The sequence below is a fragment of the Triturus cristatus genome, chromosome 2_2 (genome assembly GCF_964204655.1).
Source record: "Triturus cristatus chromosome 2_2, aTriCri1.1, whole genome shotgun sequence".
Lineage (NCBI taxonomy): Eukaryota > Metazoa > Chordata > Amphibia > Caudata > Salamandridae > Triturus > Triturus cristatus.
Window position 1 is genome coordinate 825,604,037 of NC_140582.1, and position 27,934 is coordinate 825,631,970.

Sequence of the window (27,934 nt, forward strand, 5' to 3'; positions counted from 1 at the left end):
GTTTGATTCAGGAGATGTGCCTCATAGCAGGCCCTTCTCACACACCAACAGTGCAATTGTCTCCACTCCCTGCCTGCTCTGATTGAATACAAATGGGCGTTGCTCAGTTAGCAGATTGTAAAGGGAGATTAGCACTCGAGTGCTTCACAAAAACGGACCGACTCCTCAGCTGTGTCACGCTTCTTTCTCTACATGCCAAATTGCACTGAGTTGGCTTGCTGCCCCATGATTACCGGTACTCTCTTTGAGACAAGAAACAGTTCCGGTACTCAGAGGCAGAACATTTAGAAGTGCCGGTACTTAGTACCGGTGAGTACCGGCCCGTATAAAGCAATGGATTTGAGAATAATTTAAAAGGTTTATAATGTGTTTAGGCAAATGATACATATTGAGCATGATTTTCATAAATAGTCAGTTTCTTCATGTATGTAGTATTGTTTTTGAAATGTAATCCCAAGATGCACTTTTATTTTCTTTTGCGATCTTTTCTTCATGTAATTGCGATTTTCTTTAATGAAAAATTAAGGGGTATATTTACAAGGGCTTTATCTCCGCTTTTTTGACTTTTAAAGCCAAAAAAGCGGAGATAAATCTATCGCCCTATTAACAAGAGGGTGCTAACATGCATTAGCGCATGTTAGCACCCTTTTACCCAACGCTTCCCTTTGCATCTCTAATAAGATGCAAAATGGGTGTCACTAGGCAGGACAACCTTGTAAATATCGCTGAAGTTCACATCGCGATATTTACAAGGCTGCCCCAGCATTTTAGCACACGTTAGTTTTTGGAGAAAACCGCTGTGGGTGAGGCTATTTCTGTTCTTTTGTTTGCTGATCTTTTTGTGTTTGTACAGCGGAGCTTGTAAAACCGCCACCCTGCAATTTGAATTTAAAAGAGTGCGTGTGCAACTCACCTCATTTGTGGAGTCACGTGGAGTAGCGAGGTAGTCTCTGTGACGATGCAATTGTTCTCTGGCTGCTGAAGGATGCTGTACTGCTTTGACGCACCGTAAGCTACACTGCACGGCGTGGACAACATGCATCCATCTTGGGATTTGAGCCAGCTTGTTGTTTGTGGCCTGTTGTTACCCTCTTCTGAATAAAACTCGTTATGCACCTTGTAGAGCAATGTGCCAACCTTCTTAAGCTGCTGCAGCGCGTGCTGTAACTGCGAGCCTCATCTTCTGCCTTCATCAGTCAATCAATCAATCAATCAATCAATCAATCAATCAATCATTTGTAAAGCGCACTACATACATAGGGTCTCAAGGCGCTGGGGGGGCCGCTACTGATCGAACAGCCAGGTCTTGAGCATCCTCCTGAAGGTCAGCAGGTTTTGGGTCTGTCTTAGGCTCAGTGGGAGGGTGTTCAATGGCTGGTCTTCATCCAGTCAGCGACGGCCTTCATTCCTTCGTGGAGGTTGGCTTTGGCGGTGATGGGGTCCTTGGTGAGGGAGAGGATCAGTTGAGTGTTGTCGGCGTAGGAGATTATGTGGAGGTCGTACTGTCGGGCGACGTGTGCGAGCGGGGCCTGGTAAATGTTGAACAGTGTCGGTCTGAGGGAGGATCCTTGGGGTACACCGCAGATGATCTCAAAGGCTTTGGACCAGAATGGGGGGAGGCGGACCCTCTGGGTTCTGCCGGAGAGGAAGGAGGTGGTCCATTCCAGTGCCTTGTCTTGGATCCCTGCGGCATTGAGGCGTGCGCTTAGTGTGCAGTGGCAGACGGTGTCGAAGGCGGCGGAGAGGTCTAGGAGGATGAGTGCTGCGGTCTCGCCGTTGTCAAGCAGGGTCCTGATGTCGTCGGTGGCGGCGATGAGGGCAGTCTCGGTGCTGTGGTTGCTGCAGAACCCTGACTGGGAAGGGTCCAGGATTCTGTTTTCTTCGAGGTATCGGGTTAGCTGTCTGTTGACGATTTTCTCGATGACCTTGGCCAGGAAGGGGAGCAGAGAGATGGGCCAGAAGTTCTTGAGGTCTGTTTGGTCTGCCTTGTTGGGATTCTCTTTTCGGGTACTTGTTTGATATAGCACGTTCACCCTTCAGACGTGAGGAGGGCGATGTCATTGGATAGACTTTTTCAATTCCTTTCACTGCCTAAAGAAATTTACATGACGTTGTGTTTCTTTCGAGCTTTTTTTGGCTTTGTGACTTCCTGATTTACGTGAGTATGCAGTACATGTACTTCTCTTCATTTTCGTCATCCAGGAGTAGCAGTGAAGTTTATAGTACTTTTACATTTTCCTGCATGGACTGCTGGAGAATTTTTTTTTTCCTGTGTTTTTGTTGTTCTCTTCTTTCTGCTGTTCTCGTTAACGTTTTCACCAATATGGCACAGTTAGAAATGTTAGAGTCCTAGGGGCAGATTTACAACAAAGTAACGCAGCACGGTGCAGCTAGTCATTTTGCTGTGCTGTGCTGCGTTAGTTTGGAACGCACAGAGATGTGACATATTTACAAGAATATGTCGCATTTCTGTGCTTCCCCTGCGCTGGCGCACAAACTGCAGCCATGCGCCGGCGCAGGCACCCTTGCACCATGGTGCAAGGATGCCTGAGTCGTGGGGAGATTACTTTTGTGCAGGAAGGGACACCTTCCTGCACAAAAACAATCTCAAGAGGCTTTTTCCTCTTTCAATGCGTGCTGTAGAATGCAGCACGCATTGAAAGAAGAAAAAACGAGGAGAAATGAAAACATTTCACCTCGTTGCGCCTCGCTACGCCACCTCTAGGGTGGCGTAGCATTCACACGCATCTCCAGATTTACGAGAAATCGTAAATCTGGAGATGTGTCTTGTTCCATGGGTGTTGCGTGGGAACACCCACAGCAACACCCATGGAACGCCCCTTCAACGCACAGTGCTGCGTGTGAAGGGGCCATATTTACAAGGAGAGGAAAAGTCATGCAGGGTGGCTTTTCCTCTCCTTGTAAATATGAAGGAGCCCCCTGCCCCACCAGTACATCACGAAAAGTGACGTAGTGGTGGTGCAGGGGGCTTGCAAATCTGCCCCCATATGTTTCTGTATTATTAAGCAGTGTCCTTTATTGAAATTTTGCAGTTTTGGTGTCTGTGTTGTCAGTACATGATATGCTTGAGGTTATTCTTATTTACAGTGACCTACTGCTTATCGCCTTGTTTTCACATTTCTTCAAGTCTCCTGATCTTCTTGCCTTCCACTCATACTTTGCTAAATGCTTTACTCGATTTTCTTGACTTTTGTTCATGAGTGTCTTAGTTATGGTATCAAATTTAGTGAGGCTATCTTTATTTCTAGTCTTCTTGTCTTATATTGTGTTTGGGTTCTGAATTTTGTGTGTTAAGGGTCTTGCTCCCTGTTACTGCATGGTAATGTGTGCTTGGTATTGAATTTTAGGATTATTTATCCTTGTGCTGCGTTTAGGGTTGTGTCCCTGAGTCTTTTTGTCCTGTTAGGTGTACAACACAGTTTTTGTGTTATAGGGTTATTTGCCCTAAAGTTCCCTGTTTAGCGTGTGCTTTGCGTGAGACTTGTTGTTTTGTCAGGTGTACTGCGCAGTTTTTTGCGTCTTATGGTTGATTGCTTTACGTACAGATATTTTGCCTTATCAGGTGTACAGCGTAAATTCTTGTTGCGCTACAGGGTTGATTACTTTACTGTTCATGATGTAGTTTATGCATTGCCTGAGACGGGAGGTCACTTCGGGTGCATAGTATGCGTGTTTTGTGCAAGTTTGATTTACATTACAGTGAATACGTTATAGGTTTGCCCACCCTTCAGTTTACTGGTTAGTGCATTTTACTTGCAATTGTATTCCTTCTTAGGTTTACAGGAGTGCGTATGTGTGTTGCCTGCAGTGGTACTTCATGGCATACGTACAACACTGTGCTTGTTTCCTTTCCTTTGTGAGAAAAGGAGATGGGTGATAGTGTGTTTAAAACATTTATCGCATTTTCATAATTGTATTGCCTTTATTACTTCAGGTTTGTTCAACCTGTTAATCTATGTTTTATTGCATTCAGGACATTTTAATGTTATGTTTATGCTTGATGATGTTAACATTTTAGTAATTTTGCTACCTTTTAATTTTGCTGTATTTTCTATTTGTTGAATTTACATCTTCGCATTTCTGTCTTTTGTTGATGTAAAGAAAGGGGATATTGTAGTGAAGTATTATGGAATTAAGAGTAAGAGAGTTGGATACTTCAACTGATAGGTTTATTAGCCACAGCTGCTGCAGTCCCAGAGTAACTGTCTCACATGGAATCTCTCCACTCCAACCTCATCAGTACATTCCACATTCCAATGACATAACACCATGTCATTGGAATGTATGCTAGATCACCACAATATCTCCCTTCTTTACAATAAATAAACAGAAACACATTACATAGAATAACATAGCATAAAAAACATCAATACATATATAAACATCTGATAATTAATACAAAAGAACATTAATCACGATATCTTAAAGGTTTCATTACATTCTGCCTGCTACTTCTGCGCTCTAGTTCAGGATAAGATGAACCCTTGGATTCAGACCCAACAATGTCAGTAGAGATGGATGAAGGAACATGAGAATGTAAAAACGGTTTGGGTGAAATACAAGAATCATGTGAAAGAGCATCTTGACAATCTACCTTCACCACCCGTCCCCTGTTCCACCATTCATTTCTGCTAGTTTTCACTGCATTCTTAGTCACAACCTCAATTCTGACAGCAGGTTTAAATTTAGACATTCCCTTTGGAACATGATTAGGGTCCTTGATGCGAACCCAATCTCCTACACATAGTTTACTTTCAACAGGTCTAACTCTGTGGGTAGTGTCGTAATGATTTTTCATTTTACTTTGAAAAACTTCAACTTTTGGTCTTACAATTTTATCCATACTTAACAAATGATCACTTTTGTGTTGACACTCTCTCAACCAAGCAGGGCACAACTTTGAGGCAGGTGGACGTCCTCGCAACAATTCAAATGGTGTGATACCTGTTACAGCATTTGGACAACATCTATGTGACCACAGCATTTCTTCAACAGAGTTGCAAACATCAAACTTGTTTTGAATTGCCCATTGTATACACTCAACTAATGTGCGATTCATTTTTTCTACCAGACCATTGGCTTGTGGGTGGTATAAAGCAACACATTTGTGTCTGATAGCATTGTTACTAAGGAAACTTTTCATTTCCTTAGAAACAAATTGGACGCCGTTGTCCGATACAATTTCTTTGGGAAAACCTTCCCTTAAAAACAGACCTTTCAAGAACTTGACAACGCTAACAGTATTAGGTTCCTCTACAAATTTCACTTCCCACCACTTGCTGTAGTAATCTACCACTACAATAGCAAATCTTAATTTCCGTGGAAGCGGACCAAAAGGACCTATAAAATCTATGGCAATCTTTGACCAAACTGTGTTAGGTAATTCAACAGGTTGTAATGGAACTGCTTTTGTCTTAAGACCTTTGTCACTAGAAGCACAGATAACACATCCCCGCACACTTGCTACAATGGCAGAGTCCATTCCGGGCCACCAATAGCTGTCTCTAATTTTCCTTTTGGTTATAGTTTGACCCAGATGACCCTCATGACCATAAGAAATAATCCTTTCCCTTAATGATACTGGTGGAATGAACTTATCACCTCGTACAAGCATCCCCTTTTCTTCAATGGATAGTTCATCTGCCACTTTGAAATAAGGTTGTACATTTTGAGGCAGATTTTTTTCTTTAGGCCACCCACTCATGACATACTCCCTGACACTATCCAGTTCCATATCTTTTGAAGATTCATCTAACCATTCACGTTCATTAAAAGTGGTGTCATGACAAATATCGATACATGCAATTAAACATTCTTCATCGTTTTCCTCACAATTCTCTTGATAATCAGTGAAACTTAAGGGTGAGCGAGATAAATAATCTGCCCTTATGTTTTTACCGCCTGGAATGTATTCAATTGAAAAATTATACTGTAAAAGTTTTGAGCTCAACCTTGCTATTCTAGGGGTGTGATCTTTGATAACTGTCCCACTTAGAATGCTAACCAAAGGTTTGTGGTCAGTTTTGAGTACAAATTTCCTTCCCCAAATAAAACATTTAAATCTTTCCACAGCCCAACAACAACTCAATAGTTCTTTTTCAATGACAGAGAAAAATTTTTCATTCGACCTCAATGATCTTGATGCAAACCCAATTGTTACTTCAGTTTTCCCTTTCATCTGAGCAATGGTAGCACCCAGACCGTCATTGCTGGCATCCACAGTAATAATACATTCTTGTGAAGGTTCAAAAGGTGCAAGGACTCCGGCAGAAAAGATTTCTTTTTTCAACCCTTCAAACTCCACTTGACATTTCTCTTCCCAAGAGAATTTTATGTCTTTCTTTAACAATTCCCTCAAATTTACAGTTTTCGCTGAAAAATTCTGAATAAATTTTGAGTAAAATTCACAAAGTCCTAAAAAGGAGGCCACATTCTCTTTAGACTTGGGCGTCGGCGCTTTAGTGATAGCATCTACTAAACCAGGCCTAGGTTCCACCCCTTTTTCCGAAATTACATGACCTAGATATTCAATTTTAGTCTTTGAAAATTCACATTTTCCCCGATTGGCCACAATACCAAATTTTTTTAATCTCTCTAATACATCACTCATACGTTTGTCATGACTAATCTGATCTTTCCCCGCTATTAAAATGTCATCCTGGAAAGTCACTACCCCATCAATACCTTTCAGTACATTCTCCAACACACGTTGAAAAACAGCCGCAGCCGATGCAAGACCGAAAGGCATTCTCTTAAATTGGTAGGAACCCATAGGGGAAACAAAAGCTGTTAAATGGCGTGATGATTCCTCAAGTACCACTTGATGATACGCAGATGCTAGGTCGATTTTTGAAAATAACCTAGCACCTGAAAATGTACTTATGATATCATCAATCCTGGGCAAAGGGTGTGAATCAACCCAAATTACTTTGTTGAGACACCTTAAGTCGACACACACTCTCAATTGCCCATTTTTTTTCCTTGCGATGACCAATGGACTTAACCATAAGGATGATTCTATTGGTTCTATTACACCATCATCACACATTTTTTTTAGAATGTTATCCAAGTCTTCACGTACACTGAATGGTACATTTCTCAATTTGTGTTTCACAGGGGTAACACCCTCTTTGACCTTAATCTTGTGTTTGAAACCATTGATTTTGCCTAACCTGTCACCAAACACAGTAGGAAACTTCTGCACCCATTTGATATTATTCTCGCCTCTTGCAACAACCTCTCTATTTTCCTCACCATCAGTCACTAATGAAACTTGTACATCTCTCCCAGGTCTAAGCGTCATCCCAAAAAGACCCTGGTGATACCATCCCAGAATATTTAAACCTTTCTTGGCCACATATACTTTTCCAAAAATGCTACGATCCTTGAATTTTAGTTGACATTCAAAATATCCTGACAATTCAATTTTTCTTCCATCATACGTGACTGGGTTCCTATCTGGAGGAAACAACATGCGTTTACCCCATATTTCATCATACAACTCATCAGTAATCATCGTCATTCTAGCACCAGAATCAATGAGAAGTCTAAGATCTTTGCCATCTACCTCAATGTGTTCATACGGATCTACACAATCTGTCTCCTCATCTTGTACTACAACAATCATGTCTCTGACTCCTCTTGTGCAATTTTGTTCTTCATCTGAACTATCAGATACATCTCCATCTTGCATTGCATTAATTCTGTCTCTAGGCGTCTGACAAACCTTTGCAAAATGTCCAATTTTGTTACACATTTTGCACTTCACATTTTTTGCCGGACATGGTCTACTGTTAGGTCCATGTCTATTGTTACCACATCTAAAACAAATACTCTTTTGTTGAAAAAAATTATTCTTTGACTCTTTTTTCTTTGTAAATTTTTTAAAATTACTATTTTGTTTAGAAACTGTACTTTCATTCATATTTTGTTTTGCAATTATGCTTTCTTTAACCACAGACACTCCACTAGTTTCTTTGCGAGTGAGTTCCCTAAGTGCTTTCCGTGACACCTCAATCCCCTTTACTATGTCAATAGTTTCAATCAGATTTGGGTTTCTCATAGTAAGGAGTTTCTCTTGTACCTTTTTATCCCAACAACGCACTACAATTTGATCCCGTATGAGCTGGTCTGTAAAGTTTTCAAATTCACATTCAGCAGCCAACATACGTAATACTGCTACATATGTATCTATAGACTCATCCTGCAACTGCTCTCTTGTGAAGAACTTATGTCTATTAACGATTAAACTGGGTTGAACGTCAAACTGTTTTTCTAATTTCTTTACAGCTAATTCAAATTCATCTAAATCTTCATGACCCGGAGGAGCGACATAAAGTGGAAGATGTTCATAAATAGATTGACCCTCGAATCCCAAATTGTGTTCCAAAAGAAACCTCTTACGTTCTGGTCGATATCTATTACCACCTATAGCTCCTAAATACTTTGTAAATGCCCTATACCAATTTCTCCACGGTACAGGTGGATCTCCTGGAGTTTGAAGGAAAGGAGGTGGAGCACCAACATTTTGCATATTTGCCATTGCGTTATTTTTTCCCAATATCACTATCCAATTTGTGAATAAGATATACATTTTTCCTAAATTACTAAATTAAAACAATTAAAATATTTCTTAAAATGAGAATAAAAATTTTCCCATTTCAAAATACAAGAATTAAATAAATAAATAAATAAATAATGTTAAAAACCCCAACGTGTGCACATCACGGACGTGCACTTTCTTCTCAAAATGTTCCTTAGTTATTTATGCACATTAGTACATTTTTGTTGTGTTGTTCCCGACGTATCCTTAAATCTTTGTTGGAAAAAAAAAAAACAACAAAAAAAAATGTGAAAAGAATAATTAAAAATTGTTCTTGTTATTCTTTTCTTTGATGTCGAATTTTTTGTGAATATAATATACCCAGTATATGTCTTTGAGTCTTAAAGAAAGCAACTTCCTTTTTGCTTCCCTATAAAAAACAGTCAACATTCTAGTTGTTGTGAAATTTATGTTGGTCCTTCTTCTGTGTTCGTCCTTCTTCTGTGTTCACTTCCCTCTTTTTTTTTTTTTTTTTATTTGCTTTGAATCGGTAGAACAGAATGGACACACTTTGTTATGCCCAGGTTGAAGATAGAAAAACGTGAGTAATTCTTCCCTTTTATTGTTTTTAAAACACAATTCTTTTCATGTTGTACACGGGCGCACTGGATACAACTTTAATTAGGCTTCCGTGCTAGCCTTAACGCGCCTGAACGAACTCTTATCCTTTAGTTCCGAGACTTTCAGACTGAACCTTTCATTAGCACCCAAAAACTGTTTATTTTTCGTATCCCTTCACGCTTCAGTAGTTTTTGACACAGGGCTTGATTTATTTCAGCTTAACAGAAACCACTTAGGATTTCCCTTCACGCTTCGGTGAATCTAGATAATGGGCTGGACATTAGTGCACGGTTATACTGAAAGAAACGAAGCCAATCTCGTGCTTGTACAACAATGATGTCAATCACGCGCTTCTCTCGCTACTTTGACAGTGAGGCAGCCTCGCGCCTGGAAATGCACAGACGATGTTTACTTTCAAACCTCCGTTTAATGACTGCTTCGTGTTTCTTACATTTGACGAATTACACGTTTCTGCTAAACTTCTCGTTACACAAACATAACTTATGTTCCAATAGATATTGCGCGATGGTGTTTAAATTGTTTCACCTTGCTCGAGCGCTGTCTTGGAAATTACGCAGATACTCAAAAATGTCACTTTCATTTACCGATGAGAAATAGAAATAATTACTCTTCAATGACACTTTTTAAATGCAGAGAGTTAATTTGCTTGGTATATTTCAAAAATAGCTTTAAGTTTTATAAATAGCTTTAAGTCTTTGAGTAAAAAAAATGTATAATTTCTTGGTAAACTACGCTCTTGCGCTTAGTTGAAGTTGACAATCTCGCGCTTACTTGTCAAATATTATTTCAAATATACAAGCCTGACTTTTCTTTAGGGTGCGATGTCTTCTTCTCTGGGCTGACTTCTTTTTCTTAATTTCTTCTTCTTTAAATGGATGTTGCTTGATGCGTGGATCCTTTGCTGTGGCTAAAACGTCGCCAAATTGTAGTGAAGTATTATGGAATTAAGAGTAAGAGAGTTGGATACTTCAACTGATAGGTTTATTAGCCACAGCTGCTGCAGTCCCAGAGTAACTGTCTCACATGGAATCTCTCCACTCCAACCTCATCAGTACATTCCACATTCCAATGACATAACACCATGTCATTGGAATGTATGCTAGATCACCACAGATATGTTGTAACTTGATTATCGCCACTTTACTCTTGTGCATTTCTTCCCTGCTGCTCAGCCAGTAAGAGTGTTGGAATGTGTGGTGATGTCATGGAATGCTTGGATGCCTGGGTTCTGATTGAGTGTCAGTTGGTGAATACAGGCTGAGCAGCAGGGAGGCTGCTCCTGGTGGGGCTATTTACCATCTTGTCTTCAAACTACATCTTCTGTAACTGGATAAATAAACTACCTTGTTGAAACCTACTACCTAGCTACATATAGACTTCTTTTACCTATGACACTCACAATGCTTTGTCAGTAGAGCACAGGAAAAGTATCTTGTTAAAGACTGACCCTAAGTTAGTTGATTTGGCTAATAATGAAGGAGGTCCTGCTGCTAAAGGACTTCTCTTTGGAGATGATTTTATAAAATCAATGTCTAAGCTTGTTGGTCTTCTATCCAAAAATCTCAAAGAGATATATAGATGGTCTTCAATGACCGTATTTTTGGTTGTGCTAGGATATCAAGGGGTCGATTTCCCAGCAGAGGTCAGGGAATTACGAGATCCTCTTTTTCCAGAGGATATGGCCCCAAGCTAGGACAAAATGGCTGGCGAGTTTGAAGCTTCTACCCTCAAATGCAACGTTCTAGAGGATGTTGAGGATGGAGCGATCGAAGGTTTAGAGGTGCAGGTAAGGTTAGACCCTATTTCTACCCCAGTAAAGTAGGCCAGCAGACTGCTTATGCACAGAACTATGCTCAGGAAACCAGGACCTCAGTGAATTGTGGTGTACCAAAAACTCACCTCAGAACCCAGACCCCTTATCCGACCAGCATCAGTGTCCCATTCGTTATCCAAGTTTTATCTCGGCGGTCCCAATGTATAGACAACCCAGAACAAGCGACTTAGGGTATTCTCAGGAATGGTGGGAATCAGAAATACCTGTTCGTAATTATTCTCAAATCAGTCCACAACAGAATAAACAGAGACACGGTAAAGTTTAAAGAGTTTATTTTATAAACCTCGGGTCCTAAGATGCAGTACTTTGGCTAACATAAGCAGACAAATGATTAAGATCAAAACCATCAGCATTGTTACAATACCATAGAAAATGAAAGGAGTAATCATAATAAAATGACAGTGGATGACAGCCACCTTCCTTTCGCTAGTAAACTAATATTATTATTATTACTAATAAAAGGTCTCTAGGCTTGAATGGGGAACCCCATACCATAAAGATCAGCTTAGTGGAATCACATCACAGGATCAGCTAGACTCTGCTCCTGGGAAAGCTCTTCTTCCGAATGTGTCTAAAGCATGCAGCACTGCAATATTAAAAGCACTTGACTTTCAGGTATTTGCAGCTGCGTGCGTGTTATGGCTAAATAGTGGGCCGATCAACCTGAACCCAACAACATGCACCGTCTAGCGACCCAGACTGTTTCTTTACACAATGTTCAGACCAAGGTCGCTGTTCACTGTGAACAACAGACAGTTCTCATGTGAAGCAAAGGCGAGCAAGCATTTCTAACCTCTAACGCGGTTGTGCTAACTTAGCATTGTACGTATATAAATAGCAGTCTTCACTACAAGACTTGCCTAATTCTATCACTACTGGTTTAGGGTAACAAGGGACCCATGGGTAATGCATTCAGTAGAGGGTTATCATATCAATTTTATAGGAGATCCATTTCAAAGTTGGGTGGCAAAGGGAGCACAGTTCAGTGTAGATCAGGCAAGGTTGGTGGACAAAGAGGTTCTAGAATTGAAACAGAAGGGAGCAACAGTGGAATGTCATCAGAAATTAGGAGGCTTCATAAGCAATATTTTTTTTTGTAGAGAAAAAGGACAAAGGGATGAGACCCGTTATAAATTTGAGGAGTCTCAACGATTGGGTTATGTACTATCATTTCAAGATGGAAGGCATGCACTTGTTAATGGTCATTTTACAGACAGGAGATTGGTTAACTCAACTGGACCTGAAGGACGCTTATCTAACTCTTCTGGTTCGGGAACAACATCAGAAATATCTCATGTTCAGATGGGGCATAAAGTTTCGGAAATTTGTGTGTCTTCCATTTGCTCTTTCGTTGGCACTATGGTGCTTTACGAAGATTTTTTGTCCAGTGGCGTCATATTTGAGAGAATGGGGAGTGAGATTGATCATTCACCTGGATGACATTTTGATCATGGATCAGAGCAAGTTGTGTGTGGTGGAGTACACAGGTATGACAGTGAGGTGACTAGAGTGTTTGTGTTTTGTTGTGAACAGGGAAATATCTTGTATGGTGCCAAGACAGGAGACTCAGTTTTTGGTTTTTTTGGTGAATACAGTAGATGGAGTTTTAAAAATTCTAAAGGAGAAATTGAAAAGGATGAGGAGACAATTGAAGAGAGTTCTTTCTCAGAGGAAGATTTCTTTGCGGATGCTGGCTCACGTGGTTGGTCTTCTATCATCCATGATACAGGCTATTTTTCCAGGTCCTTTGAATTATCTGGCTTTGCAGAGTTTGAAGGCAATGCATCTAAGAAATAGTTTGAAGTATTCTCAGGAATTGACTCTGACGGAAGAGACGAGGGAGGAGTTGAAATGGTGGTTGTTAAGCATGGAAGCTTGGAATGGGAAAGCGATTTTGGGAGAAAAACCAGAGCTGGTAAATCAATCGGATGCAAGTTTAGATGGTTGAGTGCACAGTGTGGTTTAGTTTCAACAGGAGGACGTTGGACAAACAAGGAGAAGAGGCTGCATATACCTTGTCTGGAATTGTTAGTGGGTTCATTTACGATAAAATGCTTCACGCAGAAAAAGGTAAGGTGTTCGGTGCTGTTGCGTATGGACAATGTTTCAGCAGTATAGTATGTGATCCGAAATCAAAGGATTTAGCTAATGTTTTTTGGGAGTACTCTCTGAGGAGGAACGTGAGAGTACAGCCAGAAAATATTCCGGGATTGATCAATTTAGAAGCGGATTGGTTTTCAAGGAATTTCAACAATTCGAGTGTTTGGATGCTGAACAGGTCAGTGTTTTTGCAGATGTAGATGATTCGGGGCTGTTTGGTGTGGATCTATTCACAAACAGACTCAATGCAGATTCAGCTGGAATAGATGCATTTCGGCAGATATGGACGCGTCTCAGACCCTATGCATTTCCTCCATTTTCCACGATAGCAAGGAGGATGCATAGATTGGCATGTCAAAAATGGGTTTGCTGGTGCGTGGAGAGGGGCTTTGATCCCGTTTCAGTGTCCGCAGTGGAAGTGTTGAACTATCTGTCAAAAGATTTGCAGAAGGGTAGGCATACAGAACAGTGAATGTACATAGATCTTCTATCGCTGCAGGTCATATTCTGGTTAACGGTTTAACTGTAGGGCAGGATGTGTTTGTGCGCAGGCCTTTGCGCAGTATCAGAATTGAGAAACCTCCTGTTTCTAGGTATAATTTGGTTTGGAATGTTTCTAAGGTGTTGTAGTTTCTATTATCTTGTGAAGACAATGTTTCCTTGACCTTAAAGAATTTGTCTTTAAAACAGACTGTATTTTTATGTTTAATTTCTTTCAGAAGGTTATTTGATGTGAAAGATCTGGATGTTTCCAGCAGAGGTTTTTCACCCGAAGGTGTATGTTTTTATTTACCAAAATGTACTAAAAGTAATTATTTTTTTATTTTTTATCCGTTTTTTGATGATAAAGAAAAATTGTGTGGAGGAGTATGAGAGGAGATCGGGAGAGGTAAGGCCTGTTGGTGTGAGACAGTTGCTCATTCCCTTTAAAAAAACATATATATCATCGCCAACGCTTGGTAGATGTGTGCGAGAGGTGATGGGTAGAGCTGGTGTGGATGTGAATATGTGTGGAGCTCATTTCGTGAGAGGAGCCGCTGCTTCTAAGGCTTACATGATGGGAGGATCTTTGCAGAATATTCTTCGCTATGCAGAATGGTCTAATAAAGTAACTTTTCAAAAGGTTATTTTACATCAGTAGAAAATGTGGCAAGTTGTATACTGTAAATGCTTTAAATTTGCAAAATGTTAGCCTCCGGGTCGTGCCATAAAATGTAGATATTTCACAGCCTAGTGGGCAGAAAATCTGGATTCTATTAAAGACACGGAGGCTAATATAATCCCTGCGATTTACCCAGCCCAGGTTAATTGTGTTTTCTATTGTATTCATAGCACATGGTCAAGTTTGAGGTACAAAGGAGCTCATATCACGTGATCATGATGGATTGTTTTACTTGGATTGCATCAAGAGAATTTCCATGAGGATTGACAAGTTTGAACTAAGGGAATGTTAAAACTGTTTTGGTTATAGATGTTGTTGCAGTTACAAAAGAAGGTTGTGTTTTAGGAGTGCTGGGATTTTGTTTGTTCTGAATTCTAAAGCTCTATATTCTTTAAAGAAGCTGCTGTGAAGTAGTAGCATTAAAGATGTTATGCATAATATTAGCCTCCGTGTCTTTAATAAAATCCAGATTTTCTGCCCACCAGGCTGTGGAAAATCTACATTGTAATTGCCTTTCATCCAACCGGTGCACAAGGACTCTGTGATCCTTGTTCATATTGACCTCCATGGCACTCTTGCCTTACAAAGTCATTTGACTGTGCTGATTCACAAAAGTCCTGCCTCATTAATATCCTTGAGGCAGGATTTAGATATGCACCGTGTTGCAAACTGCTGCAGATGCAGTGATGGAGGTGTAAAAGGGACAGCAGACCACAGTGGCTATATTCACCTTGGCGCTATGTTGGTTGTGTGACCCATGCTCCTTATAATAACAGGGATTGCAACAATGCAAAAGTAAGGTGAATAATGTGAATGGAATTCTGAGTGAGCAAACAGATGTCTAAGAGTTCTCCAATGAATGGTGAGCTGTTTTATATAAGGCAACTCAAAAGGAACCATTTGAATTAGCTTCTGCATTCTTAAAGTTTGCTTGTTCCCTTTGACTTCATTATCATGGAAATACCTGAGCAACTAATTCAACTTCCCACTAGATGTATTTGCATCTTTCTTCATAACAACCCCTCACCCATGTTTTCTTTGGTCTGCTCTGATCCACTTTTTGCAACTAAAGACCTAGCACTGAGTTTCAGAGCTGGATCTATGTGAATAGCAAATGGATTCTACCCATTTAATCCACCTGAATATGTTACTTTTTGACTATCGATTTTGTACTTTTACTGTGAGTAAGACTTATTGAATGAGTCTCACTCACAGTACATTCTGCGGAAATGGACTGAGAGTGTGCTAACCATCAGGAGAATCTGCTGAATTCTCCCCCGGGCAAAGCCAGGTGCCAGAAGTTCTGAGAGAGGGCAGGTTAAGCATGAGGAGAATTGGGAACCAAGCCCCAGGGATGAAACACTATATGTAAATCAGCCCTAGGGGCCTAAAAAACTAACTGGAGAAGTTTGGGCCCGCAAGGGGACTAGCCAGGAAAATAGTGCGAATAGTACTCTGCTTTTCGATTATAAAATCTACTCTGGAGAGGGCAAAGCCCACGAAGATCAGCGTAGTCTCCAGCATTATTTAGAATGGGGAGGTGGCATGAATTGGGTCTTTTCTCCAAAGCTACTTTCATCACCAGGAACCCCATCTCCCCGGGGCCAAAAAGAATTTGAACTGTCCCAGGGAACTTCATCTCTTCTGAGAACCCCATCTCCCTGAGCCATCACATTCCTGGAGTGGTGTGCATTCCCCTCTCCCCATACCCATACGTGTGGAAAACGGGGCGCGCATCGCACTGCTGCCAGCCAGTCCACGAGAACACGGGTGGAAAGAGAGAGCATGCTGGCTCCTGCAACGGCACAGGAAGGTGTCAGCTAAGTGGGTTGCCAGCCAGGGTTGCACATACTTTGCCCCAGCACTGACCACACACCCGGCAGTAAAAATCTGAAGTAATACGCAAGGCCAGTGCCAAACATTTTGAATTACTTATAGCCCGAGGCTACTTAAAAAGAAAACAACAAAGGGCAACGCACCGCAGTAAAGCCCTTTATTTGATGTGCTGGGCATTAGGTCCTGCAGCATATTCTTGCTATGCAAAGTCCCTGACATTTCTGTATGTTTTCAAATGATTTTCCTGACATCATTCTTCAATTCGTAAGTAAAAATGCATATCTTTCTTTGGTTTTTCTGCAAAGGTCTTCACTATGATGCATATGTATCTTCAGAACTGCACTAAAATTAATGGTACTTCCTTTGGTTACAATTGTATTGCATATGAGGTCTCAAATACAGTATGTACATGTTAACATTGTTAGCTCTAAAATTATTGTGTTCTACCACAACAAGATTTGCATGACTACTCTGATAAACAGTAATAATAATTAACAAATATTGTAAATGTTTGATTCCTTTTTTAATCTTTTTTATACAGGTGTAACAACTGTGCTGACAATGACGACACTGAGCATCAGTGCTAGGAACTCGCTTCCAAAAGTAGCTTATGCAACAGCCATGGACTGGTTTATTGCTGTTTGCTATGCCTTTGTCTTTTCTGCATTGATAGAGTTTGCAACTGTTAATTACTTTACAAAACGAGGATGGGCATGGGACGGAAAAAGTGTTGTGAATGATAAGGTAAGAAAGAAAAAAGCAACTTTTTTGAACACCTGCAGAGACGTTTCACAAAAAAAATGCATATTGGAATTTAAAGTAATCAAAGTCCATGCATGCTATGCTATGCTATCCCTCGTTCTATTCTTTAATTGTACCATTTCAGAAAGTCACTTTTAAGTGAAACACTGCCAAGTTGAAAGGTTTCGATTTTAAAATTCAATAAAATGTTGTCTGTGTAGAAACGTTGCTTAGTTTAGCACTGATCACATTTCCTAATTGAACTGAGTTTTGACCATTTACATCATTCAGGAGTTTATCCCATTTATTAGTCAATATAGTTTCTATAAAACGTGAACAATACCTTTGCTTTTATAAAAAAAATTCCGACGAACTATCACAAACATTTCCCTTATATTCATCTACCATTGATAGAAGCATAACAATTGAGTTATTGAGCTAGTTCTGTTATTTTCTGTTCCATCTGTCTTAGCCATAGAAAATAGGACATAACACTTTTCCCATGGACATCACTGACTGCAGCTATGCTGCGTACAGATATGATCGGATACAAAAAACGCAATGTTTGACAATATGCTGAGAACATGCTACTCTGCCTGTGTCTGAAGAAAGTAGAACACCATAGCACTTCTAGTAAAAGTGTTTAATCGTCAGAGTTTTCCCTCGACACATATTTTAGTGTAAAGTCAGTAGCCACCATGAGCGAATCATCAAGTTCCTAAATGTATGAAATGATATTAAGTCAATTAAAACAAGTAAAAGGACAATCACCAATTGAGGCTTGCAAATGATGATGGGATTAGTCATATCGGACCAAGGGTAGTTTGATATAAGCGTATAATTTATTCATATATCTATTTACTAGTATATGTCACAGTAACTCTACACTACTTACTAATCACCATTTCCGAGTTTCGATTTAAACCTAGGTACATACTTACGTCTCCACCCCCTTATATCAAGGGTTGGTGTATCATTCAACAGGATTTCTAACTGTAATGTTACTACTGGTAACTTAGCCCATGAAGGTGGAGAACACACTAAGGGAAAGTATACGGAAAATATTTAAAGTTTATTATTGTAAAAATGTTTCATAAAAACATATTTTAATATATAATATAAATGTATATTAATTTCAAATACAATTTATTAACAATAATGAATAAAATGAAAGATTACAGCGTATTAACTGATCAAATTACATATGTATTAAATTTTATTTTCAAAATATTAATTTATAATATAGTAATTTGACATATAAATATATATAATATATCTATTTATACATATAATGTATTATATGTATGTATACATATATATATATAAATACACACAAATGTATATATATATATATATATATATATATATATATATATATTCACTGAAAAAACCATAGGTTTCACACATGTTATAGTTAGCGGAAATTTTACTGATAAAAAACCAGTGAAATTGCCCCGTTATAGTTAGTGCTGGCAACTATAACTCACGCGACCGCAATCCTCTGCTGATGCTAATACTGTATTTAGACACTTATTTGCCCATGTCTTCTTCCATACATTTTTAGCTATACATATATTACAAATATTTTTTTTTCATAAAGACACATATGTCATCAGCAGAAGATTGCGGTCGCGTGAGTTATAGTTGCCAGCACTAACTATAACGGGGCAATTTCACTGGTTTTTTATCAGTAAAATTTCCGCTAACTATAACATGTGTGAAACCTATGGTTTTTTCAGTGAATTTGCAAGGTTTTTTAAATGCTAATTCCTAACTATAACGTGTGTGAAACCTATGGTTTTTTCAGTGAATTTGTACGGTTTTTTAAATGCTAAGTTACTTTACGCCATTCGAGGCGTGCGCGCCCACTTAACCCGGTTCGTTCCGTGCACGGTTTTTATCAACTTTAATAAGCCCTGTACATTTGGTGGCCTTTGGCCACCAAAAGTACAGGGGGTGGGGTCAATGTGGATAGTGTTTTTTTTATTTCGATTTTATAATTTCATGTTGCCAAAATTTAGTTTTTTTTACCTATTAATAAGCCCTGTACATTTGGTGGCCTCCGGCCACCAAAAGCACAGGGGGTGGGGTAAGTGTGGATAGTGTTTTTTTTATTTTTATTTTTTTACCGTACGCTTACGGTAAGCGTACGGTAAGCGTACTCGGCGAAATTGCCGAAAAAAAAATAAAACCGTTTTTGCTCTTGGGGGATGTTTGGGGACTCCCTCAACATGACTGTGTGGGAGGGAGTTGTCAAAAATGCCCCGTAACATGTTTTTGGGCATCAAGTTTGAGAAATAACTCTCAATGCGAGAGACAAAATGGCGGACGCCGCTTCCTGGTTTCGGCCGATTCGAATGTTTACTAAGATCTAAGAGCCAATCAGAATCGCGCTCGCGCACGCCACCGTACGCTTACGGTAAGCGTACGGTAAGCGTACCGTAAGCGGGCTCAGATATATATATTGATTTAAAGGCTATTTTCTCAGAATCTACTGAACAGATTTACACCAAACCTACAAAAGGCACTTCCTTGACCTAGGGACTACCTCTCTGCCAAATTTCTAGTAATTCTGTTCAGCCGTTCGGGCTGTAGCTCGTTCTAAAGGTCCTATGGAAAAATGCATGGGAAAAACGCGTTTTGGGACCCCCCTTTTATCTCAGCCCCCGCTTGACGAATCCCCCCGAGACTTTCAGGGTAGGAGCGGAGCGTAGCGCCCCACCTATTTTGAGAAATTCGTGAGGATTCATCGACCGGCGCCAAAGTTATTCAAAATAGAATGTTGAGGTTTTCCTATGGAAAAGGGGTCCTAACTATAACTACCTACTGGCGACCGCCAGTAGGTAATATATATATATATATATATATATCAATATCAATACATATATATATTATCTACTGGCGGTCACCAGCAGATAGTTAAAGTTAGGACCGTGTTTCCATAGGAAATCTCAAAATTCCATTTTGAATAACTTTGGCGCCGGTTAACGAATCTTCGCGAAATTTTCAAAACTAATGGGGCATTCCGCTCAGCTCCTACCCTGAAAGTCTCGGGGGGATTCGTCAAGTGGGGGCCGAGAAAAAAGGGGGGTCCCAAAACGCGTTTTCCCCATGCATTTTCCCATAGGACCTTTAGTCGAAGGTACAGCCCGAACGGCTGAACAGAATTACTTGAAATTTGGCAGAGAGGTAGTCCTCAGGTCAGGGATGTGCCTTTTGCATATATGGAGTCAATCTGTTCAGTAGTTCCAGAGAAAATTGCATTAAAAAGCACATACATATCTATAACAGCGCACCGTGCGTGCACCCTAACGTGCGCGAGCGTAATTCTGATTGATTGTTACATGTCAGTCAACGTTCGAATCGGTCGAAATCAGGAAGTGTCGGCCACCATTTTGTTTGTTTTCAGTGCGAGAGTGGAAAAGGAAGGTGGCGAACATGAAAAGGGGGCAGGGTAGAGAGTTCCTGACCCCCTAGCCTTGGTCAGGGGGTCCCTGAAGGACCCCGAAGGCAGAAAAAAACATTTACATTTTTTTTTTAAATCGCGGGTGTGCGCGCACTGTGCGCGCATGGTGAAAAACCTTTAAAAAAAAAAATTAATACGTAGTTTATTGAAAAATAAATATTTAAAAAAAATAATAATACATACATAACTTAGCATTTAAAAAACCATACAAATTCACTGAAAAAAACATAGGTTTCACACACGTTATAGTTATCAATTAGCATTTAAAAAACCTTGCAAATTCACTAAATAAACCATAGGTTTCACACATGTTATAGTTAGGTGGATATTTCACTCGTAAAAAACCAATGAAATTCCCCCGTTATGGTTAGTTGAGATAACTATAACTCGCACGACCGCCACTCTATCACAAGGATGATGTCATCAGTGATGTCATGAGTGCCACTGACTATGTCATGAATGATGTAATAGGTGACGTCATGAGCAGAGGATTGCGGGCGCGCGTGTTATAATTATCTCAACTAACTATAACGGGGAATTTCATTGTTTTTTTACGAGTGAAATATCCACCTAACTATAACATGTGTGAAACCTATGGTTTTTTAAGTGAATTTGTATATATATATATATATATATATATATATACATATTTCCACAGCAACCATCTATATCCGACAATCCAGCTGCACTCTCCTATGCTACTCATGTCCAGGTGCTAATAAATATTTATTATAATTTTATATATCATAGCAACACCCCACATGGAAAGTCTATGTGTTTCGGTTCATGCCTTCAACCAGGCTATCCCATCACCCACACACTCAGGGTTTAAAAAGCAGCAAAAGACCATTACATCCTTATAAAACACTTCCTGTTAGCATCATCTAGAGTGCCTACTCGGCTATACTGACCTGGGGTGTCAGCCACATTGAAATTCCAAATTAAATAATACAAGTCAACCCAAACAAGAATCTTGATTTTGAGTTTACAACACATCACAACCATACATTACTCTGGGTAAACAAATTCCTTCGGTGCCTCATATACAAAAGATATATGTGGAACCCATATAAAGATTGGGTTGTCCAACATGATGTCTGGGGTACCTGGGCTGTAATCCATCATAATATCAACATGACTCACTCATGAGTGGTACATATTTTCTGCATATACATAAAGTGCAAGTGCTGCATGTCATACTTATATTGCACCAACCCCATAAAGTGCACATCATTCCTCAATAGTGTCAAAATCCAAACTGACACTAATTCAACTGCAGAATTTATTCCACTATTAGATTTACTACAACAGCCTCATCCATTATAGAGTGAAAATGCCTTTTTAAACAACCCACTTTATTGTTAATATACACCATAAAAAATGAGAAAATCTCTGGAGGCCCAAATAAAATAATAGAACCAACACCAATGCATACAATAAATATTTAAATCTCATATCCATGTATAGAGTGAAAATGCACCCAACCCCCGTCTTTCTTGAAAATAAGATAAATAAATCATATGTTGTTGCATCTGACTCCCACAAAAAGTGGCTGTACTGTCCTTCACAGAGAGATATGTCTCAGATGTTGTAACTAGGCCTGGGCCGTAAAATTCGTTCCGCTCGCGGAATTTGCGGAAATTGGGTAATTTCGCGTTCCGCGGAGAACGCGAAATTGACCAAAAATCTGCGTTCCGCGACTTCGCGAAATTTTTGGCTTGTTCGCGTTCTCAATATGCGTGTTCGCGAGATATTTCACCCCGAGCACGCACACAGCGATCGCGAACAGGAAAAAAGTATCGCGAACAAGCAATTCCGCGTGTTCGCGGAATTTCTGCGTGTTCGCGGAGATTTTTTACCGTTTCGTGGAGATTTGCGTAACGCGATTACGCAAATTCCGCCCACCCCTAGTTGTAACTAAAGTGCATAAGATCCCTATTCAACGTAACCAATGTTATATAGTGCAGTACCGGTCTTCCAAGCTAGATACAAAAGGGTCAATCCATATAAAAACAAGTATACCCTAGTTCTTAGATCATAGAGCGTCAAGCAACAAACACATTTCTTCTAAAATCTTAACCAGACTGGGAATGGAGAAATGAAACAGAAAATTGGAGGATAGAATTCAGGCTATATATGTACGTAATTGTCATGCTCTGCTGCATTCGGCACTGTTACTTAGTGCAAAATGCATCCTTGGGTCCATTTGGGATGCAAGGGACTATTTTGTACTAAGAAATTAGCTCTAAATTTGCAGGAGTAAGTTGGGGGAAAATCTTACCCCAAGAGCACATTTATAAGAGCGAGCAGTTGCTCGGACTTGCTATTTGTGTTCTGTTGCACATAGCACTATTTCTAGCATAAAGTGCAACCCTGCATCCATTTTGAACACTAGGGCACATTTTTGCACTAAGAAATAGGGCATAACACAGAATTACTTTTCTTGCATAATTCAAGGGAAATCTTACAGAATTCTTAGGTAATTCCATGTGATTATTCATGCTACGACCCCCCCCCTATTTAAAGTGTAGTTAATAGTTGGCATTTCTTCAAATGATTTGTTTTTTCAATCAATTGGCTGCCTTTTGTAGCATACATTTCCTTACTTTTTAGGATATCTTTCTTTACAAAAGTAGATGTTCACAATATTATGACAACCCTTACTCTCTCTGGTACCAATAGCAATCACTTTCAACCCTATTCAAGTGCTGTTGTTTACCCTGGTTGGAAAGGTCTACTCTCAATCTAGAAGAGTTGACAAACTTCTGCCCAATATCTTACCTTCCTATCTAACTATAATGTACAGCATCTCTGTGCATCACTTTCATTCTCACAAGTCTCTCCCTTTCATCCATAGCAATCGGTTTCCAGACCAGGGGTGTGGCACATTCCATCTTGGACTATTTCACTGATCACCTAAGCCTAGCAGATATTAAAGTCAGTGTTATTGCCTTCATTTATTTAGATCTGTCAGTGGCCCCATTCTACTCTCCCACCTAGATGAGATTGGTAAGAAAGTGTGCTTGGTGGTGGCTGTCCTTCTTTGTAATAGACATGTGAGGGTAAATAAAGATAATTTTTCCAGAAACCTCAAACTTTCCTACATTTACGTTCTTCCATGATTCAACCATTAGAATTAAAATATCTATTTTAAGCAGAGTTCAATCTGTAATTGCTCACATTGTGCATGCCTATGTATTATTTGTTATACATATTTGGATTCATTCCAATTTAATGAAGGTTCATGATACAACATTGATGAAACTCTTTTTGGGAAAGAAACATATCTTTTGCTTTGATTTTATACCTTTTAAGTATTTACCGATATCTATGTCTGAAATTATGATTATTCAGGATTATCTCTTTATTAAGAGATTGTTTCAGTATCATGCTTCTATTTTCCATCAATGATTTTGAAATAGGCTCTGGTATCATTGCCCCACTCTTTTAGTTTCTGTATTGCTTCTGTTCTCATTTCGACTCATGTTAATTCTTCTCTGCAACAATTTTGAAATTGGCTCTGTCTTTCCTGCCCCACTCTTTTAGTGCTGTTATGAGCAGAAGCCTTGCTAATAAACCTATTTCATCTGATTACTTAGCCTGGCTGATTTTAATGATTTTCCTAAACTTTTCTTGGTAATAAAGGTTATAACCATTCAAAAGTGAAACACCTATCCCAAGTGTTTTTTTTTTATTTCACTCCTAAATATTTAGGAACATGATAGAAACCACCAGTCTTATGGCCTAGACTGATAAATTCCCTTCGGCTCAAGTATATTCACCCCATGTTATACTTCGGCATCTCATCACCTTTTTGGAGGGTTTACCTTTGTTTAGAAGAACCACTTCCTCATTATATTTATTCATATAAAGGATCCCTTTATATAATCAATTTTCCTCTTAATAAAATCATCTTCTTTACATATTCCTGTAGGAACATACATGTCTTTGTGATGTCCCCCCATTTATTTCTGGCTATATATCTGGAACATTTAACTCTGGACAATGGGAAACTGTTAAACAGTATACAGTATGCATGTGGGAAAACCCTTAAACAATGTTTAAATTTGAGATAATGTCACAGTACAATGGTGCAAACACAGTACCAAGGGCTTAAAGAATCGATGTAACATGTGGGTCTCTACTGTAGATTCATACATCAAGTAACTTTTAAAGCATGACTTCAGGCATGCCAATGCATTTCCAAACTGCGGTAAGTAAAGCTGTAGTAGATTCATGCTAAAGAAAACTTATTTTAATGTGTTGGTGCATAATATCCAATACGTTGACTTGCCTGATATATAAGGTGATAACCCCCTAAAGTGAAAGAACCAAAAATGTCATCTTCACTGCATTTTCTGTTACAGCCTTTTCTTTTGATAAAAGCCTACTTGTGAATAAAAGTAATTTTTCATATGCCTGATACATCTGTGCAGAGTTGCAATTATCAAAAATCATATTCAGTGATGAACCTAGAATTTTACTAACCATGCTACAAAAAGATGTTATCTCTCTTTGTCTTTCAGTCAGTGACAGATGTGGTGTGTTTCTGTTTGAAAGACTGCAAAGTAGTTAATTGTGTTCTCAGCAACCTCTCCACTCACCAGTGATAAGAATTCGTTCTTTGATAAGGTGTGTAATACCTTTTCTGGGGCTGACTAGACATGCAGGCAGAAAGTCAGAGAGGAACTACTTACACACCTTCCACTTTTATTTATATAGAAATTTGGTAGAGAACATGAAGATCGGAAAGATTTTAAAAAGGCTTGCCTACAACATTCCAGCGTAGCATGTTTATGGTAAGCATTACTATAATATAAAAAATGCATTGAAGCTACTTTGCTCTCAGTAAAACTCTCTCTTCTCACAACTGGCAAACGCCCATATGTAGAACCAGACAGGGCTTATTTTCCAAAATAGTTTCTTCATTTACAAAGGGAAGACCTTTGATGAGGATACAAAGTTCTGCACACTGACATAATGCTGTTGCCTTTTGGTATGTTTCCAAAGTTGGGTTTTCTGGGACCATATCATATTTAACTGAGATGAAGTGCTGTAAAAGATAGCTCAGTTGACTGGGGGAATTTTCTTTATATTGGAGGGAGACAACACAGTAAGAGCAGAGATCTCTATATGGTAAATCATACTAAGTATATATAGAATATATTATATTAAATAACAATTATTGTTCTGAAGTTTAAATTAAATGATGCATTCCCACATAAAGAAAACAATATTTGAATTATGGATTCATAAATATTAAAAGTAATGCATAGAATCAATTAAAAGTAATGTCCTTATATATTAATAAACAAAAAAACTGCAACAATGTTTACATTTTAAAAAGTTGTTAAAATATTTCACAGTTGATAACTAAATATATAGTATATTTTGGCTGTTTAACAATAAATTAAATGTATTTATATTTTGAACTATTTTCAATAATGTAATTTAAATTAACATTATTTCCTGAAAGGTTTTATTTAAACCGCCTACCCCATTATTTTCTGTGGGAGTGTTTTGAAGTACCTGTTATTGGCACATGTGGTGCTGGCCATACTACTGTTTTTTTTGTTGGTGCAATAGTTCTTTAGAAGTGCAGTTTGTAAATATCATTTTGTAGTACATTTTAAGGTACTTTTCATGAGAAATTGGAGTATTAGTTGAGGGGAGTGAGAACCCACTTCAAATAATAACCACAATTCTTGTCATGGTGAAACACCAACATCACTAACTAAACATGTGCCTAAGCGTCTGTTTGCTTCGTACGATGCAGTCAGGCTTAACTTAGAGGCAATGTGGGACATATTTATGCAGCATTCAAAGAGTAATAAAGTGAAAACCCAACACAAGAAAAATAAAAAAAACAATTTACACAAATATAGACTATTTTAGTAAATATAGTGACATAAAAATGATAAAAATCCAATAAGTAGAACCAGAAAAATTTATTTATAAGGGTTGAATTAAAATAGCTTAAAAAAACTATGAAGCACTAACTGCGGTTACCAGTTCAAAGTCATAAGTAAGGCCAACCGTGATGGAGCATGGCTCAGCTACAGGGACCAGATTTGTCCCAGTGGAAAGTTTACCTTTGGACTTAAAAACATTTATGGAGAAAAAATTGTTGTCAGTCGGAAACGTTGCAAGCTGGATCTGAAGCAGGGCTCAACAACAGCAGGTTTCTGAAGAGTGTGGTCCCGGTGCAGTCGTTGACAAAGGTGGGAATGCTCTGAGTGCACATAATCTGCAGTCCGTGTCTGGGGAGGCTTAGACATTGAAGGAATGCTACTAGGCGTTAGTTCCTATGAAGCCCTCTATATTCAGACTCTCAGAAGTTTCCGGTAGTCAAATCACCTGCAGTGGGACAAAGTAGCAAACTGAGGCCTACCAGCGATTCAACGTCAATGGTTATTCTGGTCTCTGTCGGTTCTCCAGGCAAGAAGTTGGCAAAAAGTTTCTAAGTGGCATTTCTTGCAATTTCAGGACAGGAGGAGCATGGACTGGCCTACATGTCAGTGTGTGGGCTGTTTTGGGGTTGGTTGTTGTCCTGTTTTATGGTCTTTTATGTCAATTGTTACTGTTGATGTCTCTGGCATTAAAACTAACATTTCCTGGAACAAGCAAATATTCATGCAGTCTTCCATGCCTTGCAAAACACTTATGCAGCATGTATTTACATGTTTCAAACTGCCCCAATTTGCAAACATGGGTCACTTTTTTAGAGCTATCTAGTTCACTAATGGGTGCCACATCTATTTTGGTGCCTGGGACTATTTTCTCTCCTAGTCCGACCATGAATGTTCACGATAGCAATAGAATTTTCCATTCCAGGCAGTACACAACCAGTTGTATGACTATCTCTTTCCTTATGTAAATCCTTGCAATCTTTTAAAATTCAGATTATGTATTGATCTATTTCACCCCTTATGTCCTGAGAAACAATGCTGCAGAGAGGATACAATAAGAATACAACTCAGACATAGCCTGCCTGATCTGGGTTTTGTTGTGCTTAAGTGCAACCATATATTTACTTTTTTAAACAAGATAATAAACACAACATCACGTTCTTTCCAACACCTTGAATTCCTGCATGGCTGGTGGTGGACTCCACTGAGGCAATCGTGTATGAAACTGATAATAGCCAAGACTTGAAGCTGTCATTATTAGCCTGAATGTCTGACAAGCTACATGTGAAGGCCCCAAGTAAAATACTCAGATCGTTGTTAATATTAGAGAACTTACACTTAATTTATTATATATTAGAAAGGAATCAATGCTGCTGGAATGTCACAGAATACTTCAAATCAAACAGCCAAGCTGAATGATCGAACCTAGTGACAGGGAAACAGCAAGATTGAATAAAATGTACTCAGACACAAATACCCTATTCAGTACGTGTCCAGAAGGATAGAGTTGGTGACATTTTTTTCAACACAAGAGTGGCACAGGACAAAAAGAGATTATGAGAAGCATGTAATGTTGGTACTTCAATCAGTATGTGAAAATTTCCTGAGGCAAGTAAAAATTGAAGCTTCTTAAACCAGCGGTACAAAATAATTGGTGAAGTTCTTCTCAATTTCCAGTGAC

The 27,934-nt window shown here is 39.1% G+C and overlaps 1 protein-coding gene across 1 annotated transcript in view; it reads left to right on the forward strand.

Moving 5' to 3' along the window:
- GABRA2 (gamma-aminobutyric acid type A receptor subunit alpha2) overlaps nt 1-27,934 on the forward strand; it is a 647,485-nt gene that overhangs the window by 567,421 nt on the left and 52,130 nt on the right. The window contains exon 9 of the mRNA XM_085642160.1: nt 16,679-16,881. Within this exon, the coding sequence (XP_085498286.1) occupies nt 16,679-16,881 (203 nt within the window). The remainder of the gene's footprint in view (nt 1-16,678; nt 16,882-27,934) is intronic.